This window comes from Primulina tabacum, chromosome 5, assembly GCF_025594145.1.
Source record: "Primulina tabacum isolate GXHZ01 chromosome 5, ASM2559414v2, whole genome shotgun sequence".
Lineage (NCBI taxonomy): Eukaryota > Viridiplantae > Streptophyta > Magnoliopsida > Lamiales > Gesneriaceae > Primulina > Primulina tabacum.
The window spans coordinates 70,253-84,857 of record NC_134554.1 but is presented as its reverse complement, the minus strand read 5'-3'; the positions used below and the strand labels follow the sequence as shown (position 1 = coordinate 84,857).

General features: G+C 31.1%; 1 protein-coding gene across 1 annotated transcript; it reads left to right on the top strand.

Annotated features, from left to right (window-relative positions):
- The first annotated feature begins 11,587 nt into the window (after positions 1–11,587).
- LOC142544508 (WAT1-related protein At5g07050-like) lies at positions 11,588–13,833 on the top strand. Its single transcript, XM_075651551.1, has 7 exons — positions 11,588–11,913; positions 12,038–12,100; positions 12,219–12,335; positions 12,457–12,706; positions 12,833–12,991; positions 13,098–13,249; positions 13,335–13,833. Exons 1-7 carry the CDS (start codon positions 11,711–11,713, stop codon positions 13,537–13,539), a joined length of 1,149 nt encoding a protein of 382 aa, XP_075507666.1. The 5' UTR covers positions 11,588–11,710; the 3' UTR covers positions 13,540–13,833.
- The last annotated feature ends 772 nt before the right edge of the window (positions 13,834–14,605 follow it).

Genomic DNA, 14,605 nt, shown 5'->3' with positions numbered 1-14,605 from the left:
TATATATATTATATATATATTCCAGAAATCCGAACACATTTTTCAAAATTAAAATCCACTCAAATTCTTTGAAAATTATATATCCAAACGCCCCTCAACATTTTCTTGGATTTTTTATTTTTATTTTTATTTTTGAGCTGAACATTCTGCAATTTCCGTCTAAGAAAGTGATATTTATCCAATTTATTTGAAAACAACATAAAAAAAAGGTTTAAGAAAATGACATCATGCATATCACGATTACATGAATATGTAACTTTAATTTGTTACGACTGTCAAAATTCTAAGCCAAACTAATATTTATTATTATTTTTTAAAATAACATGCTCCGAAAATATTTAATCAAATTTTTATGTGTATTTTTTTTTAAAGATAATTAGTTTCAACTCGGCGTTAAATTCCCCAGCAGAAGGTGAGCGGAGGAGGCCAACATTATATTTTAAAATAAATGCTTTTACAAATATTAGTTTTCCCTTTAAATATAACTAAATCAAATAAAATCTCAGCTCAATCTATCACTAAATCAAATTTTTGAATCCAACAAGGAATAATACATATACTCATAGTAAATTTATATGAGATTGAAATCGTAAAAATCGTTAATCGTCAAATTAAAATGCATATATTTCACATAATTTTTTAAAACTCATCGAAATTCTAGATAAAAATTACACGTTGAATTCGATAATCAACCGTTGATTTAAAAAAATTGATTTTTTTTTCATTGCAAAACACACAATATTTACTCGTTTACCAAGGACAAAAGAAATGCCAAATTATTTATGTTAACATTAAATGACATATGATAATTCAATTCTCATAATGCCACAAGATTCGTAAATGATTGCTACGATAAAAGCTTGAGCAATTTCGGAAGCAACCATATTCTTTATATAGTGAAAAAAAACAATCACTTAAAGGAAAAAACTTGTGTGAGACGATCTCACGGATCGTATTTTGTGAGACAGATCTTTTATTTGGGTCATCCATGAAAAAGTATTACTTTTTATGTTAAGAGTATTACTTTTTATTGTGAATATCGATAGGGTTGACCCGTCTCACAGATAAAGATTCGTTAGATGGTCTCACAAGAGACCTACTCAAGAACACAAAAATTCCGGTGAGATCGTATCACAGATCAATTTTATAAGTCGATATCTTACAGATCCATGAAAAATATTACTTTTTATGTACAAAGTAATATTTTTCACTTCAAAAGTATCATTTTTTGTTAGTTAAGTTATGAATATATCCACGAGGCCGTTGCATAGGAGAACTACTATGGGAAGAAAATGTCAAAAAAACTAAAGATAACAATTATCAACATGTCAATTATATATATTCATTCGTTGTCCACGTTTTTTGTGAAGAATCGAACTGAAAAATCAAGCGGGGGTTCCTTTGAGTAAAGGTGTAATCAAGCTTCTATAGGACAAATAACCAAAAGCGATAAAGAAAAAAAAAGGAAAGAAAACTTGAGCAATTTAAACTATTATTCATGTATACGTCAAAAAAAAGTGAAAAAAAGAAATAGATAAGGAATTTTCCTGATATTATAAAATTGCCCATTTTTTTTGGGAAAAAAAATCAATAATTGTAAATCATGCAATTCCAGTACATTTAAATCGAACAACATAGTTTATTTATTTCACAATTTCCATAAAGTAGATACACAACCTAATTAATGTTATTATAGAGTCCATTTCCCAAATCTTTTTCATGTGTCTATGTCATAGTGTGAACAATTACTCATATTTAAACAATTTTATTTAAAGGTTAATTATTGGATCTAGATCATGTGGGAAAAACAAGAATATTCACAAATACATATGATTACATTAAAATTGAAGATAAAAATGTTCATTTCTGGTTATGAATGTTAAGCTGTTTCACATCGGTTGGATATAGTTCATGAGAGTTGCATATATTGATTTTGAAAATCCTCCCCATTGAGCTAGCTTTTAGGTCTGAGTTAGGTTTAAGTCCTAATTTTAACATGGTATCAGAGACAGACCCACCATTATGTGTTGGACTGTCCATAGTTGATTCACCCATTAATGTCTCCACGCTCCAGTTGTTCATTCCTGGGTTTTAGAAGATGTATTATGACGTATCACATCGGTTGGATATAGTTCCTGAGAGTTTCATATATGGACTTGGACAATCCGCTCATTTGAGCTAGTTTTTGGGTCTGAGTTAAGTCCAAATCCCAATTTTAACAATGAATAGATATGCACATGTGAAAAGGTGTTCAAGATTGAAAAACAATTGAACCTCCCAATCAGTTTAATAAATATTTTCAAACAATTATATACGAAAGGCAATAGTGTGAATTCATGTGCATATCCATTTTCTTCGAAACATCGAAAGGTGAAGCCAAGCAACTTTTCTCTTGTTGCTTGAATGGAATTGCGGATTATGTTACGTACGTGTGTTGTATGTATAACATGACAAGCAAAGTATAAATTTGAATATTCTAAAGATATATTGGCATGAATCTAAACTTCTCTTTGGCTTATTTATTATATTTGTATTTCATAAATTTTTGTATTTCACTTCTTTAGATGAGCTTGAAGTACTTTTTGTAATACCTTATCCCAACCGGATGAAAAATAAGAGCTTAAAATGTTTATAATGAGTTATAATGGATTTCAATAGCAGTTTCAGTTAACCAATTTTATAAAACCAGTATGATCACATAATAGTTGTTAGAGGAACTCATTGTGCAAGTACGTACACGTGGCCGAGGTTCAGGGAACGACACTTTTGGTCCGAAATTTTTTTATCCAAAAAAATCTTGAAAAACATAGGAAAAAGGAGAAACTAAAGAAGACCTCTTTAATAACAAAAAAATGCCATAAAAAAAAAAAAGAACTAATTGAATATACCGAAACAAAGCTACAAATTAAAGCTAATGGAAATTATAACAACAATGTAACTACAGAAGCAAATATGAAAATCACTTGAATAAAGTAAGCCCAACCATTACTAAATTTGGATTTATTTTTTTTAAAAAAATAAATTATCGTGACATTACAGCTCACAAATGTGAAGTATTAATTAATTAAGAAAATGAGAAAACAATAATTTTATTGTTTATAATTAATAGTGATAGATTAAAAATAACAATAATAGTGAAATACCCCTTTATTGTAATCGTAATTATTTATAAAACAAAAATTATGTGAGACGGCCTCACATGTCAATTTTTGTGAGACGGATATTTTATTTTATTACTCATGAAAAAATATTACTTTTTACGAAAAAATAATTTTTTTAATTATAAATGAAAGGAATATTTTATTTCTTATTTATTTTTTGTTAAATTGATAATGTCAATTTAAGATTTTGACTTGCTAGATTAAAAGATCTTGCTTGATTTATTTGGAATGAGAGTGATTTTAATATGATTTTATCTCTAAAATATTTTATCCTTGTTTAAAAGAGTTTTATATCTAATGAAAATCTTGTTTCCATATTTTCTAGGACTCTTTTATGGAATGATTTATAGGTCAAGTATTAGATATAAATATGGAATGTCTTATAGCCGTGGACGTGTGATTTTCGTGGCTTTTGAGAGGTTTGGACATCAGAATTTTGTAGAGAAAGCATAAAAGATAATTTTCATGTTGAAGAATTTGAGTGATTGATTCACGATTATGCCATATTGTTGATTGGTGTTGAAGACACATGAAGAACAACAATGACGCAGAATGTTGATCGAAGAATGTTCTTTTATTTGTTTTAAGAAACTTCGATTTATGCATCTAGTTTTTAGTTTGGTTTATTTTGATGTATTTAATTCCTTGGAGTATCAAGAAATTTGATTTTGTTATTTTCACTAATATTGTTTTGTGTAAACGATATACATATTTTTCTAATGACTTTTTTCTATGAGGGGTTGTACAAGTAATTACAAGTATAAATACTTGTACATAATTCAAACATGTCCTTTATTTATTAAAATATATTAGTATGTCCGTTGTATGTTGTGCACTCGTAGTGACAACACTCATATTGATTTTGTTATTTTCACTAGTATTGTTTTGTGGAAACGATTTACATATTTCTCTAGTGAATTTTTGCCATGAGACGTTGTACAAATATTTACAAGTATAAATACTTGTACATAAGTCAAACATGTCCTTTATTTTTTAAAATTATATGAGTGTGTTTATAATTAACTTCCGCTGCATGTTGTTCACTCGTATTGACAACACTGTGTGACGACAATACTAAAAATCTGATACACACAATATATTTATTTCTTGTACGTTTATGATCAACAATCCTTTCAGTAAATATGAACATGGTTGATCTGTCTCATGGATCCGTGAAAGTGTCTCACGAGAAACTTACCATTCTCTTGTTTATAAAACAAAAAGTTCGAAGTGTCGATCAATGCAACAGTTGTTAATTTCTCCGTTAAAAGCGCAAAAATTTTCTTAGTGGAGTCTAACATATTCTTCTAAAGATTACACGAATTAAAATATAATTAATGAGTTGTAGTGATCCATTAACACAAAATCATTGAACCAAACAGACCAACTTTTGTGCGTGAAGGCAGATGTGGCGGTGTTGCGTGACACGCCTCGATGTCGAGAGCATTGGGGGTTGATTAGATGCCCATTTAGTTTCCTGCATGTTCTCCACTTATCCATGCTCACTTATAAAAGGTTTTCTTTTTCTTTTTTGTTTCCCCATCAGATAAAATTCCTTCGTCGTCTTGGAAATTATTCGATAAGTTTGTGTTTGTGATGTTATCGGTCAATTCATGGTCTTAGTTCACTTATTTAGATTTTGTTTTCTATTTTTGTTTTTTCACCGGAATGCTGATGTGACGTGTCAAAATAATGATTTGACACACAACAAATTGCTGACGTGAAGCTGAATATTGTTAACATGTTTGATGTCATATAAAAAATTCTCCAGTAAAAAAAGACTAAAATTGTAAAAAAAAAATGTTACTGAGTGGACTAAGACTAGTGGTGAGAAAAATATTGAAATCTTTGATATACCGAAAATACCAAAAATACCGATATTTTCGGTATACTGAAACTATCGGTATGGTATTGATATGAAATTTTGAAAATTTCGGTATTTCGAATATAGCGAAGCAATGTTTATAAATTATAAAAATATAATATTTTTAAGTAATGAAATTATAAATAAAATAAGAAAACGATTGTGTGATAGAAGTAATCTATATTTTCAATCATGTTCTTTTACTTGAATACAGTTTTGTATAATGTTTTGTAACCATATTGCAATGTTTTTTTTTCAACAATCAAGTTTTTTGTTGTTGGTATGTACAATATAATACAGATCTCGTATCAATATCTAGATATATCATAAATATTCGGTATAATTGGCATACTACTGATACCGGTATATCAAAAATTCGGTATAGTATCGATATAATTTTTTTCTTACCGAAATTTTCGATGTATCATACCGAACAACCTCTAACTAAGACCGTGAATTAACCTCAACATGACCAGATGTATCATGTAGCTTTGTTTCCACTAAAAACTTGTATTCACGAGAAATTTTTTTTATATGAGGTTTTGCAGAATTTCAGTGAAACCACGATGGGTTACTATAGTACTATTTGTAGGTGCTGAAAATCGATTCTTCATGTATATAAATTAGTTCGAAAGTAAACCTCGTTATTTCTTAAAAACAAACATTGTATATGTTATTTACTGCCATAAAATTTCAATTAACTCTAGGTTTATTTTGAAAGTATACGTACGATTTTTTAATGTATAATATTTCAAACTTATTTTCTCATATTAGAAATTTGATTTTTGATGATCTAAATGCAATTTTCTCTCTTAATTAAGGTGCGGAAAGTTGGAAAAATCAAAGGGGTTTTGGCTAAAACTTGAAGATGCTCGACAAAATTAAAGGCGATTTCTTGGTCACCATTTAGGCCAACCTTGAGTCGAAGAACTTTATGTGCAGTCTTGTCTGTTCCACGCTTTAAGGAGGCCATGGTTTCATTTTATCAAGACACAAATTAGTGATTTCTCGTATAAGAAATCGTGTTTTGTTTCTTGCATTTTCTCGAACTTTTTTTTTGGCTGCCAATCGACCACAATTGAGTACAAATTAGTGAAAAAGCATACAAAACGTCAAAATCCCATAAGAAGAAAAAACAATTCCAATATGAAAGATAAATGTATAATTTTGGAACATGCATATATAAAACGTGATCAATGATGGATTTGTGATAGATACACCTCTCAAATAATTTTGGACTTGAGATTGGTTAGGGAAAATATATTTTTTCCCAGTAATTTTTTTAGTTACGATCCACTAACTTTTCGGTTTTTGGTCTTAACACAATAACTTCTAAATTTTGGTTATTTTGGCTCATCTATTACCGAAATGTTTGATTTTAAATTAAAAAACGATGATTAAATGATGGTGAAAACACATTTCGGTGTATTGATCATTGAATGGTTATGGTGGAATGCATAAAACTTTTAAAGTTTGTTTGATTTGTTCAGCTTTTTTTTAAAATTTTAAGTTATCACATAAATTTATTTAAAATGCTTATTTAATGATTTTTAAATGCATGTTTACATGAATATGTGTTTTATTTCATGAATTACTAGATTGCATTTATTTAGGCTTTTGGCAGTATTTCACGCTTGAACGAAGAACAAAGACCGGTAATAGTTTAGGAAAAATATTTTCTTAAATGATTATTTTAATTATTTAATATATGATGTAATTGATATGAAAATTTCAAAAATTAGCCCTTTTTGCAGTATTTTGATACGTTGAATCGTATTTTTAACCGGTAGACGATTTTAACAAAACAGAGGACTATTGAGGGTTCAGTTAATATTTTTGAAAATGATTTTAAACGAAATATTTTACGAGGGTGTTATTGGGCTTAGCAGGCCTATTTAAATATATATTGGGACTAAACTCCTACTTATCCACATTAATTTTAATTTTGGCCCATTATGCATTTGTTTTTATCAAACCCTACCCTCCCAAAATCCTAATCACTTCACTCTCATATTTTGGCCACCCCACCCTCTCACGTCCAGCAGCTCTCAAAAATTCCAGCAGCTACCTTGCTAGGTTTCCTCAAGAAAATCTCATAAGAACTCTTTCCCGTCCATTCATTAAATCATAATATGTGTTTTGTAATGTATTTTCATGATATATTATGGTTATAGTGTTATGCATCCGTTTTATTTGAATTCTACAGGAAAATACGCATTTTTATTGTCATGCTTCTCACATTTCTTGGCTTATGTTGAAGGGGATTCCATGACTTGAGGTTTAGGAGTGATATTATAGTAGATATGTAGGAACATATGTGCTGTTCTTGAGGTCGATGCAAGTTTGAGGGAGAACCGATCGATTCCCGTGTTTGTGGCTCGGTTTTGGAGAGTTGGGGTAGCTTGCGTGCATTCAAGGGCATGGAGTCGAAGGACATGGCTAGGGCAGTTCAGGAAGTTTTGGTTGTGGTTTAGGATGGGTTGGTTCGAGCCTAGTCCGGGCCGGGTGAGAGGATGGCTTGGCTTCGAAGTGGAAAATTGGGGTTTTTGCCCGCAAAATTAGCGCCGCAGCACTGCCCTTTCAGCACTACAGTGCTCGAGCTTCGGCTCTTGTAGCGTCGCAGCGCTGATGCATGGCGCCTAGGTGTTTACAAGCGCCGTAACGCTACTCAGCCAGAGCCTAGGCGCTGGTCCTGCACACGAGAGTATTTGATTTTGATGATCATAGTTCATTTTGGGTATTGATATGACATTGTGTTCAAGGTTGTTGACTGTTTAATTGGTTCATATAGGGTTTGGTTAGGAGCTTTTGAATTATGGTTTAAGTTTGGTTAAGTTCGGACTAAAACGGGGACTCCGTTCTAAGTTTTAAACGAATTATAGAAGTTAAGGTTTGAGTTCGAGTTTGAATTTACGTCTAATGAATGATTTCAATTATGTTTGTAAGGCTTTCGTTAAATGTGATTGGGAACATGTCATTTTTGCCGCTGAGCATGTTAGCAGTCCTGATAGTGCCCTGACAACTGTTCATGCATTTTTAAAATGTATAGGTGGATATTGAACATGTATTTTTATGTTAATGTTAGAAGCACGTTGCATGCTTGATTTTAAGAAAATATATGTATATGCATGAGTTTTACAAGTAATGAATATGATGACATGTTTTTGAAGGAAGTTAGTTGGTTGTAACTAACACGAACACGAACATATAAGGCCAAGGCTCAGTGGACTGATAAACTGTCGCTGATGTCCCCATCGCCAGGTTCCACAGTTATACGTAGATGGATCCATCGACTTACAGCTGATACGAATGTCACAACTAATTATCTGAATTCAATAAGGAAAAATGAACATGTATATGTTGATATGATATGACATGATTTGAAATGAATATATTTATGCTTATGTTTATACTTTTGAAGATCATGAAACTTATGTTAATTACAGTACTTCTCACTGTTGATTGATATGTATATGTACTTGTTATTACAGTTCAGTAGTGTTGAGTCTTTAGACTTACTAGATGTGATTGTTGCAGGTGATCTTGAGGATGTGGAGACTGGAGACGCTGAAAACTGAGTAGGCAGAGTTGGGGGTGCACATGATAACCCGATGATCTAGCATTTTTCCGCATATTATGTTTAGGAGTCAGGGGTTTTTAAACAGTAGTTTCACATATTTATGATTTCTGTTTATGTGTGGATGATGACCAGAATTTTAGATATTCGTTGTTATCACATTTTAAGATTTTGTGTAACTGCATTTACTTTTAGTTAGTGATTGAGTGAATTTTAAAACACCTGTTTAATTTAATTAAATGTTTACGAGTTTCTGTATTTCGGTCGCAGCTTTTAAAAAAAATATTTCAGTAAAATTTTTAGCAATAAACATCACATGATATTTATGTATATATAGAGGAAATAAGTTCAACTAATGACTTTCTAAAATGTGAATTCCTCGATATTTTGGAATCACGAAAACTAAATAGTCATGTGCATGGCAGAACAATTGTTTATCAGAAGTCTCATACAATATCTAGGTTATTTACTAGAGGGGAGATGATTGAAATCGAAATTTCTCTGTTATGTATATATTTTTTAAAAAGTAGGTATCTTGTGAGACGATCTCGCAGATTTTTATTCGTGAGACAGGTCAACCTTACCCATATTTACAAGAAAAAGGTAATACTTTTGCCTAAAAAACAATATTTTTTCATATGTGACCGAAAGAGAATATTTGTATCACAAAATTGATTCTAAGATCGTCTCACGCAAATTTTTATATTTTTGAAATAAATAAGGTTCAATTCCTTATTTTTTTACTTGAAAAGGAAATAAACAGAATGAGCTCTCTGTGCATTAATTTCCATTAATTAAGGTTACCGAAGCATTATAACTAAAGCGTTTTACGGATGTCGAACACAATCTAGACCTATAAAAGAGTAGGTCTCTTGTGAGATAATTTCACGAATCTTTATCTATGAGACGGGTCAATCCTACCGATATCCACAATAAAAAGTAATATTCTTAACATAAAAAATAATATTTTTTTATGGATGACCCAAACAAGAGACACGTCTCACAAAATACGACACGTGAGATCGTCTTACACAAGTTTTTCCTCTTTTAAAATTAGATGTGAAATTATTAAATAAAATTTGATGCTGGAGAATATAATTCATGGATTCTTTGTGCTGAAATTCCTTTCTACCGGCATTTTTCCACTAGTGAAAATGTACAAATACATTTGGTATCGATAATAAATTGTTTTTTTTTAAATGTCATTTCCCGTTGGTTGGGTGCCAAGGAATCTGGCGTCCTCACCCATCAAATCCAATACATTTAATTTATTTTATATCTTATAAAATATATTAAATGTATGAGATGACTAATTAAGATTCATGATTGATTAAACTTATTTAAAATAACTTATAATCATTATAAAAATTTTGTACGTAAAAAACTTGTGACGCATTTTTATTTGCATGTATACGATAATCGTCCCGTTAAATTATTTTTCAAAATATTTATTTATTTTTAAAAACATAATTAAAGTTATTTTTTAAACATTAATATCTAATCGTTCCATTTTTAAATAAATTCTATGATTCTTTGAACCATAAAATTTCTTAGGAAACTTTATTAAGCAAAAATTCTGTCAAAAGCACGTGACACAAATATAAGCAGCCTACCGTACTTAATTTGTCCTGTAAAAGAATCATATACAGTGGGCACCGACCTCGACAAAGTACAAATTAACAGTGTAACTAAATAAATAGATATATTTAACCCCAATATCTTTTTATAGAGTATGTATCTTGTGAGACGATCTCATGAATTTTTATCTGTGAGACGTGTCAATCTAACCGATATTGACAATAAAAAATAATACTCTTAGAATAAAAAGTAATATTTTTCATGGATAACTCAAATAAGATATCTGTCTCTCAAAATACGACCCGTGAGCAGTGGCGAAGCCAGAAATATGGCTTTTCCCAGGCTAGAATTTTAAACTCTACGATCTTTTAATATTTTAAATTGATATATTCGGGCTAATATCATATTATTCTAAAATCATACAAAATTTAAATATAATATCCAACATGGAAGGAAAAAAAAGGAAACCGAACCATAATAATTAATTAGGAGAGTAGTAAACGAAACCGAATGATAAAGATATCCGACATGAATTTTGTAACACAATTTTTCCACCTTAATTCCGCCACTTTTAGGGTAAAATTTTAAAAAGACATGAAATTTCATATATTGTGAAAAATAAATAAATATTTTTAATAAAATTAGCAATTTTAAATTGGCTAAATTATATATATATATATATATATATATATATGAAATTTTATTTTATATATTTAATTTTTTAAAAAAATATTTGAATTTTGTATTTAGAAGAATATATAGTTGCTCTTTTTGATTCGATTGGTGGCATCTAAGAAATCGCACATCCAAATTTAGGTTCCTTAGTTGCATCATCAAGCACTAAGCTCACCTTCATCCCATAGCTTTCATCTATACTATCTATACTATATTATTAAGTTCGATATTTCTAGAGCAATTAAATTTTGGTGTCATGGTCTGTTTTAACAATCATATATATAAATAAAGTGTTAAAATTTTAATGCAAATCACATGTAGCTCAGCGGATAGATCCTTAGTTTTCTAAGAGTTGTCTTGTAGGTTCAATTCTTACTTGAAATTTTTTTTAATTCATATGCCAAAATTACAATGTAGTTTCTCTCTATTTTTTATAATTATATTTTAATCATCATTTAAATATAAACAAAATAAAGTATAAAAAATATTGTTTAAGACGTGCATCAATACACTAGTATATATTAATTCGCCACATGAATTGCAACCCACTAATTATAATCATCAGTCTCGATTTGCGCCACATGGATATCACATCCGCCGTTCATTCTCTCCCACCAAAAACTCAGAATATTCATTAAGATACACATGCATATATTCCAAGTGAAAAGACCAAAACACCCCTTCCCCTCAGTTTTTTGGGCTATAAATATACTAGTTTTGAGTCCTATATTACTTAGGACAAACACAAGCTCTTCAAGTGTTTTCCTCTTTAGTCGAGTCTCTTACAAAAACATAGTTCTTATTTTGTTTTGTTTTGTTTCCAAATATTATATAGTTTTGAAAAAGGAAAGGAAAATGGAAGGAAAGGGATGCTTTGGGAACTTTTATGAGAAAGCTAAGCCTTACATAGCCATGATTAGCTTACAATTTGGCTATGCTGGGATGAATATTATAACCAAAGTTTCACTTAATAGAGGGATGAGCCACTATGTCTTGGTTGTGTATAGGCATGCCTTTGCCACTGCGGTCATTGCTCCCTTTGCTATTTTTCTTGAAAGGTTGATAACATATACATACATATAAACACACACACACTATTTTTTAGAAAAACCCTTTGATTAATTTTATTTATTTTCAAGAAATGAGTGCTAAATCCATAATCTTGTTTTTTTTTTTCCTCAGGAAAGTGAGGCCAAAGATTACATGCACAATTTTCTTGCAGCTATTTGCGTTGGGGCTTCTCGGGTGAGTTTCCGGAACTAGACGTGCTTGGATTCTTAAGCTTGCTACGTTGTGAATGAATATCTTAGTCGGGAAAAACGGACTGACCTAATAATATTCTATTGGAATTGGGGTTTCGCAGGCCCGTGATCGATCAGAATTTCTACTACGCGGGGCTGAAATTCACTTCCCCGACTTTTTCATGTGCCATGAGTAACATGCTCCCCGCGATGACATTTGTAATGGCCGTTATCTGCAGGTATATATGTTATTGCATGTATTTACTAGACAGATATATAAATGGGAATAAAGAAGATTGAAAGTGGACAATATTCGAACCGAATAATCATCGAGGGACGTGGTGTACATTTGTGCTGTAGGATGGAGAAGGTGGATTTGAAAAAGTTGAGGTGCCAAGCAAAGGTGGTGGGAACAATAGTGACGGTTGCAGGAGCCATGTTGATGACACTATACAAAGGTGATGTTATCAACATGGTATGGTCCAAATACATTCATCCTAGGAAATCCTATGTTGCTGACACGACTCAAGGCAGTGACCAAGATTGGGTTAAGGGTTCGATTCTGCTCATCTTTGCCACTTTTGCTTGGGCTTCTTTCTTCATTCTTCAGGTTTGTTACTTGGTTTTACTAGGCTAAAAAATCATTGATGCAAACAGGTTAGTATTGCATAGAGGGGCAGACCCAAGGATTTTGTTAAAGAAAATGATTCGACTTTTCTTCATTTTCTGAATACAGGCAATCACAATAAGGAAATACACAGCCCAGCTTTCACTAACAGCCCTTGTGTGCTTTATGGGAACACTGCAATCTATTGTTGTCACTCTAGTGATGGAGCACAAGCCAAATGCTTGGGCCATTGGATGGGACATGGATCTACTAGCTGCCGCTTACGCCGTAAGTTCACAACTGAAACGCTTCGTTTATTTATTTAATTTTCTTGTACACTACTTATTGAATAACACAATCATATATATATATATATGTATGTATGTATGTACAGGGCATTGTTTCATCGAGCATTGCATACTATGTTCAAGGCCTTGTGATGCAAAAACGAGGGCCGGTATTCGTCACAGCCTTCAGCCCGTTGATGATGATCATTGTGGCAGTCATGGGGTCTTTCATTTTGGCAGAGAAAATATACGTTGGAGGGTACGTAGATTTCGAAACAACTGAAGAACTGATCAAACGAACCATTTATCGAGTAATTTTTCAAGCTTAATCTACCTTTTCGCAGAGTTATTGGGGCAGCGTTGATAGTGATGGGACTGTACTCGGTTCTGTGGGGAAAATACAAGGAGTACAAAGAGAAAGAAGCAGAGGAAATTCTTGAACCAGTAAAGGCCTGTGGCACCAACAATGGAAATGCCAATCAAAATGGAATGATTATTGAAGATATTGAAGCAAATAGTGTCGGAGTGACGCAGAAAAGTGTAAGATAAAAGAATGTCTGTTCCAGCAATTGCCATTGGTGCCCCAACGCCACAGCCTTCCCTGATGGCCATCGAAGCCCCGAAACGTTAAACCTGTCGGGGGAAATTATTACAAGAAATATATCTATGTAGGTTTTTTGCTCTCTTCTTGTTTTGTTTTTTTAAAAAAATTTCTTTGATGGGTTTTTGTCCCTTTTGCTATTAGTTTTTATCGTGATATGAGACGAAGTAGATTTAGGAGTTTGTATCCTCTGGTGTAATCTAAAAATTTCCGAGAATATTTCATGAAAAGTGTTTAAATTTTTTTTAAATAAATTAAAAAAAAAAATGAGTGTGTTTGAAAAGTAAGTGTTTTTCATTGCGTCCACCTCGAAAATCTGCTGACATCTGATTCAGAATCCCACTTACAAATCTCTTATTTGGTTTTCTCTCAACATTCTATATATGTACGTCATTCTAATGTATAAAATTGTTTACACTCTTCGTATGTGTGTATGCATATATAAAAGATAATTTCTTGTTGGGATGATTATTACTTTTTATAGTTAGATTTGAAATATTTGTGATCAAAATAAATACGATAAGATAATATTTGGATTTTGTTATTTTTTCTGTTATTGAATTAATATGATGATTGCGTTTAATGAAAGTTGCATCTTAGTATTGACTCTTATGAATTCTCATGATTCCCATTGTGACTTATAACATGTTATCAATATGACGTTGTAAACAATTTATAATGAAAATAAATCTCATTATATTGATACTCGTGAAGAAAGACATGCTATTAATATTAAATTTTATTAAGATATTCATTGGTGCTTTAGAATTAGCACAAGTATTATTATTCATAAATTGGTGCTTGTTAAGTACCATAATTTTATAATTCAATGTTTTTTTTGAAGCTATAATTCAATGTTAACACATGTAAAATAGCACAGCATGATTTTATATTTAGAATCTAAAGAGATTCATGAGAAATTCAAAGATATCAATAAATATTCTCGAAAGATATAGATATAATGTCATGGGATAACTTTTGTTAGCATATCTGCAGGGTTAACCTTTGTGTTAT